Source organism: Haliaeetus albicilla, chromosome 11 (genome assembly GCF_947461875.1).
Source record: "Haliaeetus albicilla chromosome 11, bHalAlb1.1, whole genome shotgun sequence".
Taxonomy (NCBI): domain Eukaryota; kingdom Metazoa; phylum Chordata; class Aves; order Accipitriformes; family Accipitridae; genus Haliaeetus; species Haliaeetus albicilla.
In genome coordinates, this window is record NC_091493.1 from 29,766,042 (window position 1) to 29,789,331 (window position 23,290).

Below are 23,290 nucleotides of genomic sequence, written 5' to 3' on the forward strand. Positions count from 1 at the left end.
GTGGGGGGATACTCATCCTGTCCAGAAAAACAAATAGAGCCATGAGCACATCAGGACGTCCCAGACGAAGCACACCCACAGCAGGCAAAATTAGTGGGTGGTGCACAACATTAATTCAGCTCCTTACCCTTACCAGGATGTTGCCTTTAATTAAATTAGCATAAGCTATCTCTTTGACATTCTGATTTAATATTATAGACTCAAGGTTTTATCCCAGTAAATGCATAAAATGAGAAAGCATCTCAGAGTCATTTTTTTATGTTTCTCTGTACACTCACTGTTTCTATTGTCTTAATGATCTAGTTTGTCTTTGCCAGCTGGGTTGTGTGTGTTACAGACCAAGCCAATGTTTAGTTCTCAAAAGGGGACAGCAAATCACTACAGTGGCTTCTTTATTGCAGCATCTGCGGGGGCTCCCCAGTGACACGGAGGAGCCTTATGGCTGTCATCTTCCCAAAAGTCATCCTGAGCCTGGGGGACAAGTGCTAACTGAGACCAATTTGTGCTGGGCTTGGATCTGCTTCTGGACCATTCTCCAGCAAACAAGGAGGGCTGTGGAAAGACTCTTCTCCCTGGGCTGTTTCCTCTCTTTTAAAAGCATTTTCACACTCTCAAGTGCTGTGAAAAATGTCATGGATAGCTGAGAGTCTTATTCAATATGCACTGTACAGAGCGGGGATAGGTCACGCTGCCTTCTTCGTACAAGGAGCTCCCCTGCGCTCTCTTTGGGTAGGATTTGTTTCAGGCTTCTTGCGCGTGAAGCCTCCGGACAACACTGACCCACCTGGCCAGGATCTCATTTCCAACCCACTGCCCACCACCAACTGTAGGTATTCCTCCTTGCTGGGTTTCTGCCACCCAGGTAGCTGAGTGCCCATCCAAAACCCAGCCTGGATCCTTCATTGGTACCAGCACTTTTGCTTCAGCCTGTGTTCTCTCTCCCTGTGCACAGAAGGCTCGCTGTGAGGTGGTGAACCCAGGGGAACCAAACTCCGGTTCTGCAACACGTGGTTTATGTGCTTCCATAGAGCCTTCGCATTTGCATGTTCCTGAATTAATCACTTTAAATTAATGCTTGTTGGTTTTCTCATGTCAATATGCACTGAATGCAAAACAGTATCATCCGTACAAGTGACTATTTCTAGCTCTACAGCAGATTAAAACTAAATTTGCTGATGTTTCAAAACTGGCAAAAATCATGCATCCGCAGTACAATTTTTAATACTAGGCAGACTGTTATTAATGGTGGGATGGCCTGTATTAAAAATTCTATGTTTATGAAATGCACTTTCAAATGCTTGACCGTAGCAGCATAAAGCTCACTTGCTTTGTTCTTTAAAGGTAATGGGAATGGGAACCTGCTCTACGGCAGGGTCGTTACCACGTTAGTTGTGATTGCTGCTTTTCTCTTGATTCAGCAGCTGGATCTTTCCTGGATTTTTACAATTCTTCCACCCTACATTGGGAACTCACCCCCTTCTCCTGCTGTTGGTCTAACTATGTCCCAGATATTTCAACCTACAAAGACTATATCTGACCTGTGCTTAAATGAGCGATGACCCTCTGTACACAGAGAACTGAATAAATGGAGCCAGAATGCCTTCCTCTAGAGAGCCTCCTCCATACTGTTATTAGTACTTTTCTGCTCTTGCAGAAAAGCCTCCCACTTTTTCAGGAACTTCACCATTCATCCAGAACATGCACAACAGCCTGCGGTCACACATGTTGCAATACAACTTCGTACCTGCAGGCTCAGGAAAAGACGGGTGTCCCGGCTCTTCTTGAGACGGCTCACACTCCTCAGGAGGAAGACTACAGGTGGGTGAGCCCTGCCCTGGAGCCCGTCTTCCACGCCAGGACAAGAGTAGTGGTAGGACCGCATTGATACGAGTGGGGTTGCTCCTGGACAAGGCTGTCCCCTGGGGACTGCCCACACTTTGACAGTGCCAGCACCCCTTACTAGAGTGTTGGATTCACACAATGTCCATCTTTCAGCCCACATCACGTTTAATGAGCCGGACAGGCATTACGCCGTCCTTTTCAAGAGAGACAGAAGCTGAGTGTGCAGTATGCTCAGGCAAGGATTAAAGTAAGATCTGTCTGATTCCACAGCTAGGCTTGGTGGGACTCAAGGTTTATTTTTACTGAGAATTGACAATTAAAAGCAACATTAATTTCTGGTTATCAGCTTTTACTGCCAGTTACCATCCTGCCCTCCAGCCCTGTTTCGGGGCCCACAGTGCCCCCTCTTTAATGCCGGCACCTCCCTGGTGCTCAGCTGGGGTCACCTGCAGAATCCAGCCTTGATAAATTATAACCAGTGCTGCAGGAGCAAGAGGCAAAAAAGCAGTCTCTGTTGATATTTCACAATTAAAAATTGAGTCCTGCTAAGCCTCCTTGTAGCTATGCTGAGCCTTTAATGTAAAATGGGTTTGCAGCCTTTGGTGGAAAGACCTTGTGAAGAAGGGTGAGGGAGCTGCTTATCTCTCCATCAGGCCGCTCACACTATCACAACTAACAATGCTTTCAGGTGAGCTTTTTGCAGGAGTGGTTACATTTAAGCCTGGCTTCATAAGGAGCTGGTTATCCCAAAGTAGAGGCAGTCTTACCTATTGCTTGCTGCCCAGGAAGGAGCTTGTGTTGCTGACTCGCTGGTTGCTGTGGGGCAAACACACAATGTTTGCATTACAGCGTTATGGAAGCAGCCAACTTTGCTCCAGTGGTTATACTAAAAAGCGTCTTTAAACAGTGCTTTTGTGGAGAGGCACTATTTTTTAAGCAACAGCCCAGGCACCTGCCTCCTGTCACCTCTGCTCTGCAGCAGAAGCAGGGCAATGCCATCTGACTAGCAAGCAGAAGTTAACTCCATGAGGCATCTTTACCACATCCCCTGTGCTGCAAGGCGTGCAGGTACCGTTACCCACGGCCTTCAGCAAAGAAAATGCAAAAGCATCAATGCCCAGGGTTATTTGCTTTGCCAAGTGGAAACCCTTGTCCTCATTCCCCTGTGGGAAACCCAAAGACGGTAACTGCACCTGACATCTCTGCCCCGGGTGGCAAGCCCTTTTAAACTGCCTTGCCGTAATCTAGAGAAGAGGTTAGAAGAAACACATGTTATCATAGCTTGGCTGTGGGTAGCAGAGGTGGGATGACAGTTTGCTCGCTAGTCTGTACTGGCGTACGGTGCTGCCTGCTCACAGATGCCATGGCAAGTCTCGGCATCAGTGAGGATGACCAAATGGCCACTGGCCAGGAGTGTGGTCCACCAAGCTGCTCACCTGGCTCAGCACACACTTACCGTGGCATTTCTCATCCATCTGTATTCAAAATCTGATTGATTCAGAGCTGCCCATTGGTCTGGATTTGAAACATTTTTAAAATCTGAACAGTTGAGAACTTTGTAAATGATGCAAGCACTTCAGAACTGACCACATAACATTGCTCCCAGAGGGGGGGTCAGTGAAGGTCCCAAGTGGGAAGCATTGCCCAAAGTGAAGGAGAGGTTTGCACACCAATCCTGAGTCTTGTCACTTGAACGCAGGTTTATTTATTCCACCTAGCCATAACCATGTGCCTGAGGCATCTGAGAGAGCAGCTTTGTCTGCTTGTCAAGTCAATGGAGAAGGTGTCGCAGATGGAGTCATGCACTTCACTTGTAAGAGAGAAGCAGCAATATACTTTATTGATATAAAACAGTGAGTTAACAAAGTTCAATGGTAAATGCAAAAGTGGTTTAACAAGATTTGATGGCAAGGTACACTTGATTATTTACTGCACAGTGGTCAGAGTCAGACAAAACTGTCAGGGAGACCCTCCCATTGAGTCATGAGGTTCAGAAGGGACCCCCTTGCTTTCTAAACTCCTCAGAGAGGAGTCCAGGTGTGGCTGGATCCACTCCTAGTCCCAGACTTGGTCAACGGTTTATGTCTGAAGGATTATATAGGCACAATCAATCATTTAAATCACTTAGCTAAGATTTCAAAGTTTAGCATGCTATTAATCACCAAGAATCTGTTGCGGCAAGGAATCTCTCAACCTCGAGGAGTAACCTTGAGAAGCTGCCCTACTCAGGGGGAGATCCTGGCATCCAGCCCACTGCTCTGCGGGAGAGTTCAACAAGGCACTGGCTGTCCACTATTTACAGAGTAAGATGATTGACTTACAGTCATAGCTGCAGACCACCAAGACGTCTGGGTCACCGTTCCAGACAGCCCTTGGCTACCATGTTGCCATCCATCCCCCAAAGTCCAGAGTAAGCTGGATGGGGATGCAGCCATCACAACCCCCACTGGTGGTTATGGCTTAAGCAGGGACAGGGGGGACACCACCGCAGAAGGCAATAACCGCAAAAGGATGCTTCAACTCACAAGTATGCTACATCATTTCTGAGGTTACCTATCTCTCTCCACTGACTATGGAAAGCAAACACAAGGTATTAGCTCTGTTTGATAGGATGAACACAGCTCGCTGCATCTTAGCTGCTACTCCTGTTTCTCAGGAGTAGTGTAATCACTGCAGCAGGAATTTTTCAGCAAAATGTTTGACTTTGGGGTTTTTTTATGGTTTTGTGTTTCTTATCTGAAAAATTCAAGGTCTTCAAAATTCAATCTGCACAGGGGATTAGGGCCAGGTTTCATCAGGTTTATGTCAAAAAATATTTTAATACAGTTTCAAAAATTGTCAGACAGCCTTGTTCCAACAAGTTCTAAATGGAAAACTCCCAACCTCTACTTAATTTTTTTTTTTCCCTTTAAAAATGACATACCAACCCTGGGGTTAAAATTCTTCCTCATTCCAAAAAAACAGCTCTCAAGGAATGTGATGGTTAAAGCCCTTAAAGCCCTTATGATTTTGCTAATAAGTCCTCTCATGAGTTCCTCCTGGAGCAAGAAGGATGAGTGGGGGCTTGGGCGCAGCAATGGCACCAGGTCAGCTTGCTCGGGCTGGTCAGAGGCAGGAGGTACAACTGCTCCTCAGCAGCGTGTTTGGGAGGGTGAGCAACCGGGGAGATAGAGCAATTTGAGCAAATGGCACTAAAGTGGCCTTAAGTACCTTCTGGCTGTACATCAGAAGGTTCCTAGCCATCAGAGCAGCCGTGCTCTCTGAGCACATCGCACAAGGCGCATTTGGAGGGGGACCTCCCCATCCTTGCAGCTTACGATGGAGCCAGACAAGCTCCTGAAGGGTGGTGCAACGCGGTGATGGGACAGCCAGCAAACAGGCAGGGTAACTCGGCACAGCCCTTCCAAACGAGTCGGCTGTCCAGGCTGTATGTGCCAAACCAACTCACCCCACTGTCAGCGTGGAGCCGCGCTGCGGCCACCAAACCCCCTCCTCCTTGTGCAGCGACACAGAGAAACCGTAAGAAACAGGAAGGGCTTTATGGGGTCAGACAGCATTACGGTCCCGTTTCTTTCCCATGCTAATCTTCATCAGACAGATATCACTCCACTGCCTTGCGGAAGGAAACACATCCGTGGGCATCCGCCACATCCCAAATTTAGAATGATTTTTAACAAGCTGGAAGGAGAAAAATAAACAGCACTTGATCTGCAAGCTTCCCATTCTTGACAGTGTCCCCAGAGGTGGTGGAAAGCTGCAGAGACAGCTTCTTGCTTTAATTGGTACATTAAAATTCTTCCAGGCCACTACACAACTGTTAATAGGCAACTTAATTAAGCACTAACCCAGTTCATATTTCTACCCTCCAGAGGCTCTTGTTTCATTTTTTCTTCTTATTACATTCAAAGCCATGGGGAGTTTTGTCCTAATCATGTAAAACAAGCTGAGGGCAGTGACACCAACTTAACTCCTGATCTCCAGACATCTCCACCAGATGCCCAGGCCTGCAGTTTCTTCCCCAAAAAGAAGACAGAGGACTCTGAGAATGACTTGTGAACTGCCACATGTCAGCAAAAATAAATGGCAATAATACTTAGCACCTGCAGCCAAGTCACCCCCACTGAGTGTAAAAAGGAGACGGTGTTGAGCAAAGACAGGTCCTCTCCCGACATCAGGTGCCAACACACAGGCGTGTTTTAGGTGGTCTCTTGAATGACTGAGGATCCTCATTCAGCCTTTCATGAGCATCTTCCAAAATGCGGGTGTCTTCCATGCTGTCCACAGCCACGCACCACCCACAGGACACCCCTCAGAGCACCACGTGACAGAGAAGTAGCAAAGAAAAGAAGATGTCATCTCCTGATCCCCAGGAGAGCTTTAATACTTGGCTGCTCCAACCAGCCGGCTCTCACTGTCGCTGTCTGCTGAAGGAACCACAGGCATAAGCATCCGTGCCCCACAACACACCCCAGCCCCTCATCATTACTGGGCAACTAATTCACTGTGTGTAACCTGAACGTCAGGCTGGTTTGATGGGTTTGCTGAGGAGGTCCTCAGCAGCGATCTTCTCAGAAGTTTTCTTTTTCTTGCTAAGGCTGGCCTGGGGTAAATCAAAACTTGCTCCAGTAGCTGTCACGGAAAGCGATGGGTTTAATAGTCATGCCAACAACAGTGGGGTTTTCATTACAGATGAGTTATGAGCCATTTAAGTTAAAAAACAACTGGATTTTACTGCTGTCAGGCACACTTAAGGTAGTACCCTCAGATTGAGGAAGGAGGGGTGACTGTGCAGAAGCCAAGCAGTCACCAGGCTTATGGAGGGAAGGAGCATTTGTTGCTGGTGATGAATGAATACAAAATCTTCTGCTCAAGGAGAAATGGTCTATTTGCCTCAAAAGCCTTGTACACCAACGGGCACATTGCCAATGCACACGTCATGATTCGTGATTGAACAGTAAAGCCGATGTGGATATTCCTCACTGAAAAATAGGGCCTGTCTCCTGCTGTAACATTTTTATTCCAAGGGAAACAAAGAATTTCAGAGCCCCCAAACACAGTAACAGCATAGCTGGAGATTTCTAGCACAACTGTTGACAGCTGGGCAGGGGACAGTGAGGGAAGTGCTCTAGTGACATAAATCAGGGTGGCCACATGGACCTTGAGTATGGTTTGCATTTGCTGAAGTCCTGTCCCATGGGTAGAAATGGGATCAAGTGGTGGTGGTGGTGAGGTACAACTACCCGCTGAGTTCCTGGGTTGATGAAGTGGTAGGACCGGACAGGCTTACCCCAGCAAGCACCCCTGTAAGACAGGCTGTATAAGAGGCAGAAATGTGCTTTGCAGCATGATCTAAAACTATGAGACACCCACTGCCTTAAAAACACTGCAAAACTGAATGGCTTGAAAATAGACCATTAAGCATGTCGCTATGGAAAATGCCCCTTCCTTCCCACAACAAAAAAACCCTCTATGGAAATTATTTTTTTTAAATCAAATAAAATTACACTTTTCACTTGAAAAGCATAATTTTCTGGTTATCTCTGTGAATGGCACTCATGCAAAAATAAAACCCAAACCTGATAGGAACTTGGTTTCCATTCATTCTTTTCCTTGCTTTTCTCTTCCTTAACTTTTTCCTTCCACCAGGGGAGGGGAAGGGAGAGACCACCCAGGGAAAGCAGACACTGACGGAATAAATCAAAACCTGGAAGAAGAAGAAGAAAAAAAGAACCCAAGTTTAATTTCCATTGGAAACCTGAAGCTCAGACAGGAAAGGATATAAAACATAGTTGTGTTTTCAAGGAGTGAATAGGGAGGGAGACAAATGCCTTAGTGTTAGGAATGCATGTCAGCCAGCCCTGCCCTGAGAAACACCCCGTCTCCCTCTGCTCGGGTGCCAAATCCAAGAAAGGGGTAAAGATCTCCAAGCTGTGACCAAGACGCGGCAGCAGACTCCCTGCAACAAAAGCCCACAAGGTCAAGGTGGCATGGAGGGAAGAGCTGGGGAGTGATGGGCAGGAGGTACCTGCTGAGGGTCCCTGAGCTGGTGCCTAGAGGAGAAGACAAGTCTCTGGATTGCCCCACCTCTGGCCCTGTGCACTGGAGGGGACTTTGGGATGGAAGCAAGCCATGAATTTCTGGGATCTGGGTGGGAATGACCCCAGGTTGGCATCTGACTGTAAAGAGGGAATCGAGGTGGGGAAAATGTCTAATAAGGCCATTCAAACCTAGCAAATTGCTTTCGGTGTCATGTCCCCCCTCCTCCCCACTGAGGTGCCTGAGCCAACCACAGTGGCTTTGGGTCAAGAGGACAAAAGCTTCCCTGGCTGTTGTGTTTCACCGCTCGGTAGAAATCCTCCTCTTCTGCCTTCCCATGGGAAACACTTGCCCTCGAGTTTGAGGAGAGACCTACCCAGGCTGGGTCTTTGCCAGGACATCCAGGACACCATTCTTGGGAACATCTGCAGTCAGCAGCGCAGCCCTGCACGGGTCTACACCGACCAGCAGTCATCTGCTGGAACTTCCACCATCACCCCGGAGAGGAGCTGCCGTCCAGGCTCCGAGGTCTCCCAGCCGGCCGGGGGAGGCTGTGCCGTTCGGCTGACAACTCCCTGATCGTTCAGTCTCACTGCGTCCACATCAGTTTTGCTGGGAAAGTCCCAATTTGTCACAGCACAACCTGTTCGGAGATCCCCCGCTTGTCCTTTGATCCTGTGGCAGTCAGTACCTACAGAGGCAACTGGCACCTTTGGAAGAAATGTTTTCCCTAATCTGTTTTAGTCGATAGCACATACTCATCAGACACTGTGGACTGGTTGGTATGTGAGCTAGGTTTCCCATAGACACAGCTGAGATGAAAGCTAATACTTCCAGGTGGTGGTGGGAAACCACTTGGGTATTTAAATACATACACCTATCTGCAGACTCTGGGGTGTGAAAATGACCTTTTAAAGCACTTAGAGCACTTTGGTTTTATCACCTCCCTGGATAACATAGCTAGCAGGCCAGGCAACTTTGTTTTGCTTCCCAGTCCTTTTCTGTTTGGCTACACCATACTGCTTCCAATTTCCAGAACTCTTGAGGGAAATGCTAATTTCAAGCATTTAACAGAGATTAATATTTCCCTCTCAGAGTTTCCTGGGGGGAGAGGGGAAGAAAATTATGTATACGAACACTTCCATTTGCACAGAACATTTCTTTAAAATACCAGGAATGTGAGTTGCTGTTACCCAATTGCTCTTTTTAGATCTAATTTGAACTCGAGCTTGATCAGAACACTTTCAGTGTAAATGTTAAGAATGACTGCATCTTTAGCAAACATATTCTCACCCCATCATGTAACATTACAGACAATGCTTTGATGCACCCGCACGCAGTGATTTTCAGAGCACTCCCCCTCCGGCGTGACAAGTTCTCCTACCTGTGTTTAACTTGTAGTAGCTCGCTTAACCACTAGATGTCTTTGTGCACTGCCTGGCAGTCCAGAGCACGGTTCCTGGTGAGCAAGGCCAGGCTGATTTTGAACCAAAGTTGCAGAGACCTTCTTTTGTCCATTGTATGCATTTTTTATTTTTTTTTAACTTAATAATTGCTTTGTGTCCAGGAAGAGCTGTAATTCCATGATACTGCCCACGCATCCTGCGCTGCCAAGGGTTATACAAGTACTCAGTACATCATAACAATAGAAGTACTGGCCTGGGCGCGCTGCACGCATAAACCTCTGCTGAGTGTCACCACATCCCTTCCACGATCTGTCACAAAGCACAGACAGAACTGACTGCTCCTGTCAGGCCTCTCCTCAACATCTGCCCAGCGCCTAGCACAGGGCAGCACTATACATATTTCTTCACTGTCTGAGCTGGATGCACACATAAAGGTAGAATTATCTGGTTCTTGCCCTTCTTCAGTCTGTCAAATCCAACACATCACTGACTGCAAGAGAAAGCAGACGGAACAAACAGCGGGTTGGAATCTTTTATTCAGTAATCAGTCCTGCTGTGTGGGTAGCATTTTAGCAACTGGAACCCAAGTATGCAAAAATACTGAGTTTTCACAGTGAAAAATCAGAGAGTATAAAATATTCCAGTATTGCCTCTTAGAACGATTATTTCAATAAGACCCCTGTTTCAAAGGCAACATGCTTATTTATTTTGTTTGCTTTCTATTGTCAACCCCTCCCCCACAAAAAAAAAATTGTTCAGACAGTAACCCTGCTTACCCCCCCCATTACCCACACGTGTTGTGGGGAGAGAAACACTACATGAAATCCCCTCCTGATTTCCAAAGGTTTATTGAAGAACGTTCTCCCAGCGGTGTCAAGGGCCACGAAGACACAGATTATTGTGACACCGAGTGGTCCTGATGTTCTATACATCACAGACAGCTGTAGTGCTACTGAACTCTGATGAGAGGCTCTGTCTCCTGGATGAGCCACCGAAGAGCTTCGTGCCGGCCTTGCCTCTCCAGTTCTGCTCCAATTACTTCCCTGCACTTCTGATGGTAGTCGTTCACCCAGTTACACTAGAGAAAGGGAGGGGGTATGACATTGAGTATAAACGCTGAAGGGTTATGTACAGCCAAAGACATTTGTAGGCCCTTGTGCTCCTTGGGATTGAGCTGTTAGGCTGGGATGGGATCCCATCCCAAAGAGACAGACCTCTACTAGGTGGAAGTGACTTGTAAATTTAATGAGGGCAGGAACTGAAGCAATTTGTCCCGGGTTTTCAGAGAAGCCAAGGTTCAGTTCAGCTGACAAGTATTTAAAGTCTCTGCAAACCACTGCCTCCAGCAAGTCAGAATAGCTACCTTGGCACAGTCTAGTAAATAGCTTTGCAAATTTGGAACTGAGACACATGTTGCCCTATTGATCTGAACAGGTACGTTACAGCAGATCTTGGTACTTTTCACAGTCCTCTTCAGAAAAAGGAAATGCAAATAGGACTATCATTCAGAAAAGGACGATGGGTTGAGGCAAAAGAAAGAATATGCTAGAAAAACAGGATGAAACATGTCACAGTGAAGGTAGTGGGAGACCTAAACAGAAAGTTTAGAGTACAAAGCTATTCAGGAAACAACTGCTGCTGAGCAGGTATCATTGATGTCTGCTCAGAGTCCGTACGTACTGCAGAATGTGGTGTGGCTGAATGGGCTTGGTCACAAGTGGATCCAGACAACAACATGGGACAGTCATTAGTATAAGTCTCTGGGGAGACAGCATGATAGTCAGACAGAAGCAAATTAAGGCAGGAGTAGGAAAAGAGGTGATAGCAGCAAATACCATACCAAAGGAACTACCAAAATAACATCATCGGAAGGGTGCTCGCTGCCTTCAGTACAGAATAATTTAGGTTGGAAGGACCTCTGGAGAGCTCATCTAGTCCACCCTCGCACTCAAAGCTGAATCAAGTTTAAAATTAAGTCAGATTGCTCAGGACTGGTCTCTGGATCTATGAAACGGAACAGAGGCCAGTGGTTCCTGTAAACAGAACAGAACAAGCTGGTTCTAGTGCAAAGAATGCAATACAAACCTACTGTTTCACTTACCTCTTTTTGTGTCAGCAAATTAACATCAATCATTTTCGTCTGGATTGGAACCAGGGTTAAGGGTTCAAAAGTCAGGCTCCCTCTGTTTTTGAAATTGTACTGCAGCAGAAAAACAAACGGGGTTGTAAATTTTTAGAAACAGCTCTAGCCAGATCACACTTAATTCTCGATTCATGTCATCACTACAGAACAACCCATGTAACATTCAGATGAGAGGGTAGCAATTTACAAAAACATTTTTCTTATAGCTCAATCAAGGAATCTCAATATAAACCTTAGCTATTTCTTTCAATGGTCACTTTTTAAAGGCCATGTCCCAGGTCACAGTACAGGACTCAGCTTCATGACTATATATGGCCATTTTCAGTTTGCATTTCTAAAAGCATAAGGCAGCCAGACCGGCAAATATAATGTCAAAATCTGTCTGTAGTTTTGTTTCTATGGCCACTGAGGACTCTCTATCAGAGAAAAAGATCCCACCTTGAGAAGATCAACCAACTCTACAGCTGAATAAAGGGTTGATAAAAGATGAATAAAGGGGCTGAATAAATTTGCTTCTGGTCTTTGACATCCAGACAGAAAACATTTTAAAACAACTCTCACATACACATTTCAACCTATGGAACCCTGCAGAAGCAGAACTGTCTTCTGTGCCCCCCTTAGTAAGGCAGACTTAGAATCAGTCTTCACCAAAGCAGGGTTTTGGAGACCGGGAGTCTTTGAGTAGGATTCAGCTGTCTGTAGCATGGTCCCACCCCAAGTTCCAGTACTTTAAGTTTTAAAACAAGCGAGTCATGGAGAAAAGCGCATCTTGAGCAGGTCATTCACCTTGGTTTCGGCAGGGATCACGAGGACAACATTTTCTATTCGGATCCCAAAGGACCCATCTTCATAATACCCAGGCTCTGCAGAAACAGACAGTAATTAACTAAGCCACATAGCTGCACTGTGCAAGTACTTACTCCCTATGGCCAAACTTCCCTTCCATGGCTTTAGTCCACTGAAGTCACTAAGCAATCTTGACATCAGGCATCCACAGAGGCAAACAAATTGCCGACTCTACTTAATCTGCACAGAAGCCCCGAGCAAGGTGACAGCAAAAGTTCTCAAAAAGAGGAGAAACAAGACAGACAGCCCTCAAGCTCAGAGAGTCTCCTTGCAAGTCAAGAGAGAGCACAGAGTACATGTGTTCCAGATACCAGAAACTCTGACAATATTAACATCTTTATGGAAGGCAGGTGGGTAACACCTTCCCCAAAACACTTACTTATTTTAGAGTGCTCCCCTGACTCCCTGAGAGGAGTTCGCAGCCCTGAAGGAATGTAAGTCTCTCAGCAAACCCCAGCAGGCTATTAATTTACTACTGGAAGAGTAAGGCATGTAAAGATTTAACAGCTGCCTCAAATAGCCGATAGCAAAGACAGGATTAGCTCCTGAAAGCTTGGTGTCCACCTTGTACTGTAGCCAGCTCTTCCACTGCAGAAGGGGAGGCAGCATGCCAGAGCTGGGCTGGTCAGCAGCACAGCTCTGCTGAGGTTTGAACTGTAGACAGCAGGAAGCAGACCTGCAGCACCCAACTGAAAAGATGCTTTATGGAAGGTGAAAGAGCTAGAATGAGTGTCTTTACCCAGAGAGCTTAAATGACAATTAAAATAACAAACTGAGGAGGCAGGACCAGAGCTTATAATCCTACCTTTCCTTTACACCGTTGTCAGATTTATTCCCTCTGCATCTTAAAGAGCTTGGTCCCTCCCCCAGTAACCAGAGAGAATAACCAATGCTAAATACCATCAGAGACAATCATGCCAGCCTCCAGAGGCTCATCTGCAAAGGTTTTGTAGCTAATGCCGCAAGGACCCTCATGTACATTTAGGAAAGAGCCAACTCCATGTCCTGTCCCGTGTAGGTAATCCAAACCACAGTCCCACAAGGCAGAGCGGGCAAAGGAATCTAGAAGATGACCTGCAGGCCAAGGGGAAGAGACAGACATGGAGAGACAATTTGATCAAGTCAGGTTCCCTCGGAGATGCTGATAATCACACTGAAGGCTCAAACCTGGAAAACATGCAAAAAAACCCCAACCAACCAAACCAAAGAAAACCACCACCACCACCCTCTCAAAAAAACCCCACCACCAACCAAAGAAAGCAAGTCATTGGATTGTTAGAAGTTACAGGGCAGATTTGGCAAGTCTGACATTCAAGCTCTTTCTCAACTAAAGAGCCCCTCTCTCTCTTTCCTGTTACACAGCTCTTCAGAAGACAGTCTGTAACAGAAACATTGCACTGCTGCTTGCTCCACTAGGACTTTCAGAAAAGAATCTAGTGGTCAAGTGTCCCAGAGAATTCAGTACCTTTCTTAAAGTTAGCTGCACTAAGTGAATTCAAAGTAGAAGACCTGCCAATTGTATTTGGTGAACTAATCAGCCAGACTTCTTGCCTGGATGTCCAGTCATTTCAGATCATTTCAACCAGAATGCAGAGAATTTCTGTTGCCTGCATGTGAACACCAAGCCCCTATGTCCAAGTTCAGACACCCTCCAATTTCAGTTGGGGTTTCTTGTACCACAACACAGCTGCATTTTCCTCACCTACCCAAGAACACAAACTGGAGAAAACTCTAAAAAGAGGCATCTTTGTGTAAGGTGTCTGATGAGGGAGAAAATAGCTCTGCAACAAATTCACCAGGGGTGAATGTATGTCAGCTTCTCCTGCATAAAATCAAAAGAGCTCCTTTGTGTGTCATTTTCCCATGCTGCTCACTGATAAAAGAGATTTCACATTAACTGGAAGAGAATTAGCCAGTCCTTTTGAAGCTGGAAAGTGACCTCTCACTTTGACAGGGCCATGAGTAAAGCATAAAGACAACTTCCAAGCACAGAAAGGCCACAGATGTGTTAGAGTGCCATTGATTGATGAAAGCCACTATCACCCTAGAACCAGAGCACTTTGAACACCCTTCAGACTTCCCCCCTCAGAATTTTCAGCACTGGTTGATGCTGAGAGAGAAGGCATCAGGAATCCGGAATCCAAAATGTTGTGATGGAAACAGACACAGACAGTTACGTCAACATCTGCCTAACACATCTGGACCTGTCAACCATAACGTTGTGCTCAGACCACTCAATGGTTCTTCAGAGGTCATTGCTGTGGTCAAAACACTCCAACTCACCAACATACCTTTGGTTCCATTTGGGAAGATGGCTGCACTCACAGCTATATGTCCCTTCAGGACATAGGTGAAGCATTCCTGTCAAAGAAATGTGTGCCATAAGTAAACAGGGAGAGGCAAAACTTTGTCTTCCCCAGGAATGGAAAGAAAGACTGCATCTTGTAGCAAATTGCAGAGAATCTGGGAAGACTTGCTCATGCTCTCCTATGGCTGGCAATGCCAAAGCAAACCATGAGTAGAAAGAGTTTAAATTACTCTGAAGATCTTTCTCCACTAATTATGGAGAACGTGTCACAGACTGCAGGTTTAGCAGCAGAATTCACCCGACCTACATGACTGATACGCTTTGTGGCTGTAGTTTTACTTCCTGAGCATACCCTACAGCATATTTTCATCACTGAGTGAACTATGATGAAATTATTTTTAATTAAAGACGCAATTTAAAATAAACAAAATTACGTTGCTGAATTTCCAACAAGGACCTTCTCAGATAAGTCTGAGACTGGGTTTTGATACAGTACACTAGACACAAACCACTACTGCAGCCTTGCATTAGACACTGAGCTTTGCACTAAATTAACCCCCTCTAGCTCCCATGTTGGACAAGCCAGTAATGTTTATTCTCAGCCTGCTGATTTTATTACTTCTTAGAGAAGAGATGTCGCTTTGCAGATGAGAGGTGTGCATTTTAAGATAGAAAGGTGTCATTCTCTAAATCACTTGGTTTATATTTTGGAAGTCTGACAGCCTCCTTTTCAGTCTTTATCAAAATGCTGTCACATATTGTTAAATAAATAACCATAGCAATAGGGCACATCATTACTAATTTGTTTAAGTATCTCTAATAATAAGGGTCAGATCGCAAACCACACTGAGGTGCCAACTTACCTTTTCATAGGCTGATGGTGTGCCAAAATGCATTGTCCTGGTCACATCTGTTGTACCATCTCTTCAGAGGCAAACAAAGATGCAGCAAGCGAAGGGATGAGGGAAAAACAAAGGTCAAAGTTAAGAATGCACAGAAAACCCAGTCACACTGCAACAAACCAACCAAATCATAACTGGGTAAAGTCATCTGCTCTGTGCTACACAAGACATGATGTAACAGTTCCTACTCTCAAAAATTCCTGAACACACATCCCAGATGTAGCAATAATGATTTACAATTCAAAATATTATCTTTCACCCATAAGCATCCCAAAGCTCTTCTCAAATTAGAATCTAAACTGCTCATTAAAATGATGCTAATTTGATGCTTAGCAACTGGTACCTGCCCACTGAGACCAGAACAGAGAAGGCCAAATTTAGTCTATTTGTATGGAAGATGATTCATTAGCAGCTTGAAAATATATACTTATGCACAAATGACAGCTACCAGCTCAGGGAAGGGAAGCATAAGGGAGTATAGTGTCCCCTTCATCCTCAGGATGTCTTGTGCTAAGATTTCTAGAAGTTATCCAGCATTTGGATAGGGGTTAATCTGAGACATCAGAAACTGGCTCCAAGTTCCTTCCACAAATATAATTTTGAGCCTGCTGTCAAAAACACAGAAGCTCTTGAAATAATGAGTTCCCTTTGAAACACTCACGCCTGCACCTACACTTCTCCCCAGCACACACAGGCCATGGTCATAAAGAACTCACGGTTTAACTTCTCAGCAGGGACAAGCAGAGTATCCCTGTCACAATGCTGTGGTAAGTGCCATTGATGTCCAGCTTATATTGTATTCAAGGGCTGCTTTTCATAGTGGCATGAAGGAAATCATTAATTAGGCCATAAGAGGGGACGAAAAAAAGATCTCCTTGTGAAAACCTTATCAAAGGATGTCTGTATGGTTCTTTTTCAAAGCTCTTCCTGACTGATATAACAAAAAGGCATAGCTCTAAAGACAAAGCTCATCTCAAAGGAGCAGCCAGGCCTGTCCTACATCTTTCTGAACAAGCCACTTCTCATCTATTTACACTGGTTAAAAACATCATTTCTTTCATTTTCCGTGGAGTAAGAGTCCCACAGTAAACAGCTGCAGAGACTGAGGCCACTGAATGGCACTGTCAAAACAGCACTGAGTGAGTCAACAGACATGATGCCTTCCCAAAAACACACCTGAGACCCAAGTGGCCACTGGGATGAGAAACCCTGCCTCTGAGTCTCTCTGGAAAGGCAGAGAACGCCACAGGGCAATGCTGTCCTGCTCCTTTGCCCCACCTTGTTCTGACCTCAACATCAGTCAAATCTGCCCATAGGGCAGATCCTGGCAGGGTAGGTACCTCACTCAGCTGTGCAGGCTGCTGTGTAGGCAGCCCCAGGCTAAACCAGGGCAGTCAGGCCTGCTCCCTGTTCCCTGCAGCTCTAACACCAATGTGCCAGCTGAGCAGAGCTGCAACAGAAACATGCACCACCAGCTACAGCACAGCTACCATTACGCTGGTAATGGGACTCAGACAGGAACTGTACTTTTAGATCTCATCCCCTACCCCAGACAAGGCTTGTCAGCAGCCCTACTCTGCTGTCCTGAGCCTAGCTCAGGGCCTCCTGTCACGGATCAGTCACCCACTGACTGATGCACTTGGCTATATTCTATATTCATAATCCCACAAACTCCCTCCCAAATGATACAATGAGCAAGCTCTCTGTGAAATAGCACTGCGCTCAAAACTACACATTGCCATGCTTGCCACAGCAACTGTGAGCTGACCTTACAGGTGGTCACTGGGAACAGAAAACATAGCAGTTCAGCACCATTCATCCCACTCACTTGTACTGTGCTCCTGAGTCCAGGAGGTAGATCTCGTTCACAGACAGCGTTCTGTTGGTCTCAGGAACCGGCCTGTTCAGTTAAACACAAAGTTTTTTGTTCCATAGTTTTAAGGTCTCCAGCCCACGTCTACAGTCCAGAAACCATATTAAGCGCAAGCTTGGATGCGTCGGCTCTGATTTCTTGTGGCAGCGATGGAAATCCCACACAGGCTGAGCCAGGGATCATACCAAGAAGTGTATTTGTCTAAATAGCACTACAGTACAGTGAATACCTTTGTTGCTTCCAGCAAACCCCTCAACATCTGTTCCTGGACATATTTCAGAATAGTCTGCACTTCATACTCATCCTTCCCAGACTTCTACCCCCAAAATAGCCCTTATCTATGGCCCCTGAGCAGATCAGCATCATAATACATGCATGCTGCCATCAGGGAGAGATCTTTATTTAGTAAGTGTGGAAGCTCTGGTGGAATAAAGCAAAATGGCAATCAACAGTGACTACATCTCCTTGGAGTACTCTGTTGTGACTCCACAAAGAAGCTAGACAGCTCATTCCAACTATGTTTGCTGAAGGATGAAAGGAGAAGCTGTGTTTCTCTTACTTGTAGTGAATGATGGCTCCATTTGGACCTGTGCTTGATATGGTAGCAAAACTCAGTTCAACAAAGTCTTTCTGTTGGCTGAAAGAAAAGATTGTGATCACTACGGCACAAGCAAGAGGAGCACACCAGGCACCTTGGGCACCTGGAGTGCCCCATCCTCAATTTCACATCACCTCAGCCTTCCCCTTAGCCTTGAAAGCTATCGGGGCAAGCATACTTGGGTAGGAGAATTGTACAGATCGAAGCCCTATCCTCCCAACCATGTGGAAACCTGCTTTCCATCTCCACTCTTTCCTTACATGCAGAAAATTCACCACTCAGACCACCCAGGGAAGAGATGTCCTGAACAATTTATTCTTTGTTACTTATTTCCTCAAAGGTATTTTTAGAGGTCCTGTCAATGTACATATGGGAGTATCTCTCAATACAGATGGTGCTCATTCTCCATCAGAAGAGGAGGAAATCTAACTCTTACATCAACTCCTCTGTGGTAAGAAAGTAACTCTCATATTTAAGTGTCCTAACCTGCAGCACTCCTCATTGCTATCTTAAAAGGAAAAGGGATAGGATCCAGTGGGCTGGGACTTGTATCTCCCAAGAGACCCAATTCTTCCCCAACTCTTTCAAGTGTTCAAAGAAATCCTGCAGTAATGGTTTGTGCTCAGGTAAAATATATCTGTGAGTGAGCTGGATTTCTAAAGAGTAACAGAAAAACAAAGGATAAAAAAGCCACCCAGAAAACATCCTCACAAGGGATTTACTTTTTACCTGCGAAACTCCTCTGCTTTGTCTGCAGCAATTATTTCTGTTACTGTTCCCTTTGGAACCTAGTGGACAGAGACGTAGGTTGAATTAGTACACCAACAAGCAAAGAAAATGCTCTATGTTTAAGCACCGGGCCTCGCCTGTGCATTATGAAACCCAATCTTGAAGTGGCCTCTTTCCAGGTTTTCTGCCCTCATTCCTCAGTAATGACAAACACAAACCTAGCAATATTGCGCAGGGCATGTGAGAAGCAGGAAGCAGAGACAGTCACAGCAGGATTGCTGAACCCTGACTAGGGAGCAGTTAGTGCGGTATTACCTTCACTGAGATATGTACAGATGTAACATCTCACAAGGCAACATCTCTTCACAGACAGGCTACACTAAGCTTAAACAGTTGTCTCCAACAGCCCATGGTGTTAGCAGAATTTTTATGCTTTTAAATCAGAAATGGAAGCAGTTGCAGGAAAAACAAAGGACATTAAATTTTAATTTGTGCATTTGATTAATTAACCTGTGACACAACTTCCCCAGGACTGGACAACAGACAAAGGGGAGCAAGACCTAGGTTTCATAACCCCTGAGGCAGACTTCTTGAGGTACTCAGACATGTAAAAAGGCACCTTCTGGAAGTCTTCAAGCCATCTCCATAGGTGAAGTCAATGGACTCAGACATGTAGTAGCACAGAAGGAGCAGAGCTTAGTAAGTTGCTGTGTAACACCTGGCACTCTGCACCTTCACTGTGTACTTCTAACCCAGAGAAAACATGAGTAACTTGTCTTTATCCCATTTTCACTGCACATGGGCATGACTGCACCTCTCCATTCATAAACACCAAATCTGCCCATACTGCCAGACAACACTGATTACCATAAGAATAATTCCAAAGTATTGCACCAAACTGGGTATTACTTCATGATTTACACCACCAAACCAGCACGAGACAGTATGAACACTATATTAAGCCTGTTCAGGTCATTTCTCACTTGCTCTGGCTTTGGTCTGTGTAAAATGAATGGGAGTATGTTTTCAAAAAAAATTCATTCAGCCTTGGATGAAAGCATGATTGAAATCCCCCCCCAAAAAACAGATAAAACCCCAACTGTTTCCCCACTTTCAGCAAAGGCACTATAAAGACTATCAAAAAGTTTATGCTAATGAAGAATTTTACATAGCAATAAAACCTCCAAGTTAAAAAAAAAAAATTAATACACTACCTCTTTCTCCAGCCAGTTAAAGAGCTCACACAGTGCAACAGCATCTTTAATCTATGTTAAAATAGGCACAAGAAAAGGGAATTGAGAAGAAAAAAAGATTTATCAAGCCTTAGTATAAACAGTTTTTGATGCAAAAGAATTTGAACTGCAAGTTTCAGAAACACAAACCAAGAGGTGATCTAAGAGGTCTTTCCAGGTTCTGCATCCTGTAATTAATACAAGCACTGGAAATGTATCTGGACAATTAAATAAACATTAATAAAGGTTTACCGCTGGGAGTTATCTTACTGTGAAGAATTACGAAGTACTCAGCAAACACTGGCTTTACCCCACACATGACTTTCAAGTCTCTCTTGCTTCAACACACAAGACCTTGCATTTCAGATCATGGAAGGTAACCACACGACACATTTGGCGATACGACAGGGGAACATGCCCTTCAGGCACAGAGGCACCACACAGTCTCTGTTACACAGTTTCTGGCTTCTTTCTTGCCTGATGACCCCCATTTTTCTTCTTTTTTTCTACATGCTTGCAGCATGCAGGGGCAAGAAGCAGGAGACAAGTGTACAAGAGCAAGGCACAATTTTGTCCTCAGGTGGCAGGTGACAAAGTGTCTCTGCTCAGTACAAGTATTTTTACTCCCCCTTAACTAACAGGGAAAGAAAAGCTTTGAAATAGAAAGTAGCAGTTCCCAAGAAAGTAGCAGAAAATATGGGACAAGTGCCAGTTAAAGCAGGGCTGGCAATTCTGGACATTTCACCTCTTGTGTAAACTCCTGCTTGAAAATTAACAGGAAATAAACAAAAGAAAACTACAGCCCCACCATGAACCTGTTTCCCAGGCAGGTCCTTTGCTTCAAAATATGAACCTTTCCAGGAAATCAGCCTCATTTTCAGAGTATCATGATGATGACACAAAAACACAGTGCTTTGAGGACACTGGTTGCTTCTGAACATCCTGGCCTGTGTTTTGCACCATGTGTTGAAGAATTTCTCTGTGTTCTTTAGGTTGTGTTTATTCAAGTGATAACAATTTGAAGACTCCACTGAGAAAGACAACAGAACTAGCAAAGGGGAAAGAACATCACTTTGATGGCCCATATTCTAAACAACACTTCTCAAGTCTGCATGGTCTTCCAACAGAGCAAGGTTGGTTCCTTGCACTATGACAAATGTTGTTCTTCACTCCAAGGGAATGCTAAACAAGCAAAAAAACTGCTTCAACAGCAGTAGATGTCTGATAGAAAACCATTTTTATCCTGCCATCCAAATTCTTATTTATTTTTTAATCCAAAACACTAAAACTGAAAGGAAAATGTCATTTTTTTTCCCTAAACATAAAGCAAACCTCTTGCCACGTGCAAGGAGGCTCTCAAGGCTTCACTTACATGTGCTCTTCTCATGCCTTCTGTTTCCGATGCATTCTTCACAGCTTTTGCAATGCAGATGGGGGTATATGGGGTGAGGTATCGGTAAGCCTGCAGCAGAAGGACAGGGATTACTTGTGGATTAGTCAGACTACATAATCCTACAGGTTTAATAACTCAGCCTGGCCACAATTTGTACTTTGGCAGTCTCTCTCAACCTTCAGTGCTGTGAGATACTGGTTGCCAGTAGTCAGCTAAATGCACTGGGGAATAAAGAGGAGAAACAGTCCATGACTGAAGGAAGAACAGCCACAGGGTAGTCCAAGGAACTAAAGGGTCAACAGCTTGTCATGAAGCAGGGTGAAGATTTGGAAGTCCTAAACATCATATATATCAATGTCTGAGCCATGGCTTTCCTGTTGCTGATGTACACTAAAGGCCCAGAGACAGCCAATGAGAAACACCAATCCCAGGGACTCAGGTGGAACTTAGGCTGTGCAAACAGACCTAAAAAGTCACCTTGTTACCTGTCACCCTTAAGTATCAGGGAGCAAAGAGTATCCAGCCCAGGTACCAAGCACTGGAGCTGAACCTGGTGGGCCCCTCAAGGCTCTGGCTCCTCTAGCACTGAGCATCACTACTTCTAATGATCAACAGCTCTGACAAACACATCAAGGCCCCAAGAAACATGAAAGGCCTGTGCAAAGCTGAGTTTTACATACTGTCCTCTTCTGAAAGGAGCTTACATCAGTGGTTTGAGACAATGCTTTCCTGTGCCTGGACGGGGTGGCCCTGCAATAAGAACTAGTAACTGATCCCTTGCCACTGTGCACTTCTCAAAACATCAGCCGTCCTTAGATTAGCAGGAATGCTTGGCTGGTTCTGAGCACATCTTCAGAAATTCACCAACTGAGGTGACTTGCCCAAGTCTTGTCACACTTGGCATCAGAAGGAATAAAAACAAGTCTTTTGCCCCACAGTTCTCTGCTCTACCCATTATATATCAGGAGATGGGATGAGCACCTACACAAGCACAGCCCAAGCAACATGCCGTTTTCCTATTCTCAATGCACTAGCATACAAATAAACATCACTCAAATTCATGGGAAAGGCCTGGTAGACCCTCAACAAAGACCAATTTCACGCAAATCCTACAGGCTTACAGTTTCCAAATTCTTAAAAATAGTAAGACAGTTACACTACATTATGCAGAAACTAAAGTACTGAAGAAGCCAAAAGAAAATCAGGAAAGTCCTTTTATCAGAGTCAGGACAAAACTTCTCAACAGTCAGGTTCTTAGGTTGGCTTGACTTTTACAGATACTGGTAGGTTCTATTAATCTTCTGTGAAAAGCATATTTACATGCAGCTGTAGGCAAATCTATAAAGAGTTTGCAGATGTGTGTTTAATAACGGACTGGATTTTTGCCAGGGTCAATATCTGGCTTTGATGGAAGCAGACAGTAGATGGACTTCCAGCACTGGGGCTCTTCAAAGCACCCCAGGCCAGTTGCTCAGCTGGTGTAAAGTGGTGTAGAGCTGGAGAAAAACACCCAGCATGAGGAACTAGGAAACCTCTGGCTCTTTCAGTGATTCTCTAAGTGGTTTTTAATCAAGACATTTCAGTCCTTCCTCTCCTGCTTTCTATTGCACAGAACATCTTCAGGCAGGGACTTTCCCATTGTGTATAGAGGTTATGTAGCATTGTAATGACTCAGTATCAGCCAAAACTTCCAGTGCTAACAGGGTAAATAATGTCACTACAACCCATTACACTCCTTAATCTAGGCCAGACCTGCTGTATTTCTCCATATGGATGCTCCGTGTAAATGATCTACAGCAACGTACCCAAACTGCGGTTAGTCCATTGACTCCAACTACAGCAAGGGGTATTCTACTCTGAACTCAAAAGAGCAACAATTTATCCCAAATGCTCCATAGACTCTATGCTTTCTGCTATCCTGAATGAGAGTGGGCAAAATGTCAGTATTCTGTATTAAGAGGCCATTTGCACCTAGAAATGGA

The 23,290-nt window shown here is 45.0% G+C and overlaps 1 protein-coding gene across 3 annotated transcripts in view; it reads right to left on the reverse strand.

Annotated features, from left to right (window-relative positions):
• Positions 1 to 9,802: 9,802 nt before the first annotated feature.
• XPNPEP1 (X-prolyl aminopeptidase 1) overlaps positions 9,803 to 23,290 on the reverse strand; it is a 32,531-nt gene continuing 19,043 nt past the window's right edge. For all 3 annotated transcript variants that reach the window (XM_069796933.1, XM_069796932.1, XM_069796934.1), the window contains 11 exons: positions 21,288 to 21,377; positions 19,898 to 19,948; positions 18,684 to 18,742; positions 17,916 to 17,993; positions 17,312 to 17,383; positions 15,445 to 15,505; positions 14,565 to 14,634; positions 13,174 to 13,347; positions 12,214 to 12,290; positions 11,386 to 11,484; positions 9,803 to 10,362 (listed from right to left, as the gene is read on the reverse strand). In XM_069796933.1, the coding sequence (XP_069653034.1) occupies positions 10,234 to 10,362; positions 11,386 to 11,484; positions 12,214 to 12,290; positions 13,174 to 13,347; positions 14,565 to 14,634; positions 15,445 to 15,505; positions 17,312 to 17,383; positions 17,916 to 17,993; positions 18,684 to 18,742; positions 19,898 to 19,948; positions 21,288 to 21,377 (960 nt within the window). In that variant the 3' untranslated portion in view covers positions 9,803 to 10,233. The remainder of the gene's footprint in view (positions 10,363 to 11,385; positions 11,485 to 12,213; positions 12,291 to 13,173; positions 13,348 to 14,564; positions 14,635 to 15,444; positions 15,506 to 17,311; positions 17,384 to 17,915; positions 17,994 to 18,683; positions 18,743 to 19,897; positions 19,949 to 21,287; positions 21,378 to 23,290) is intronic.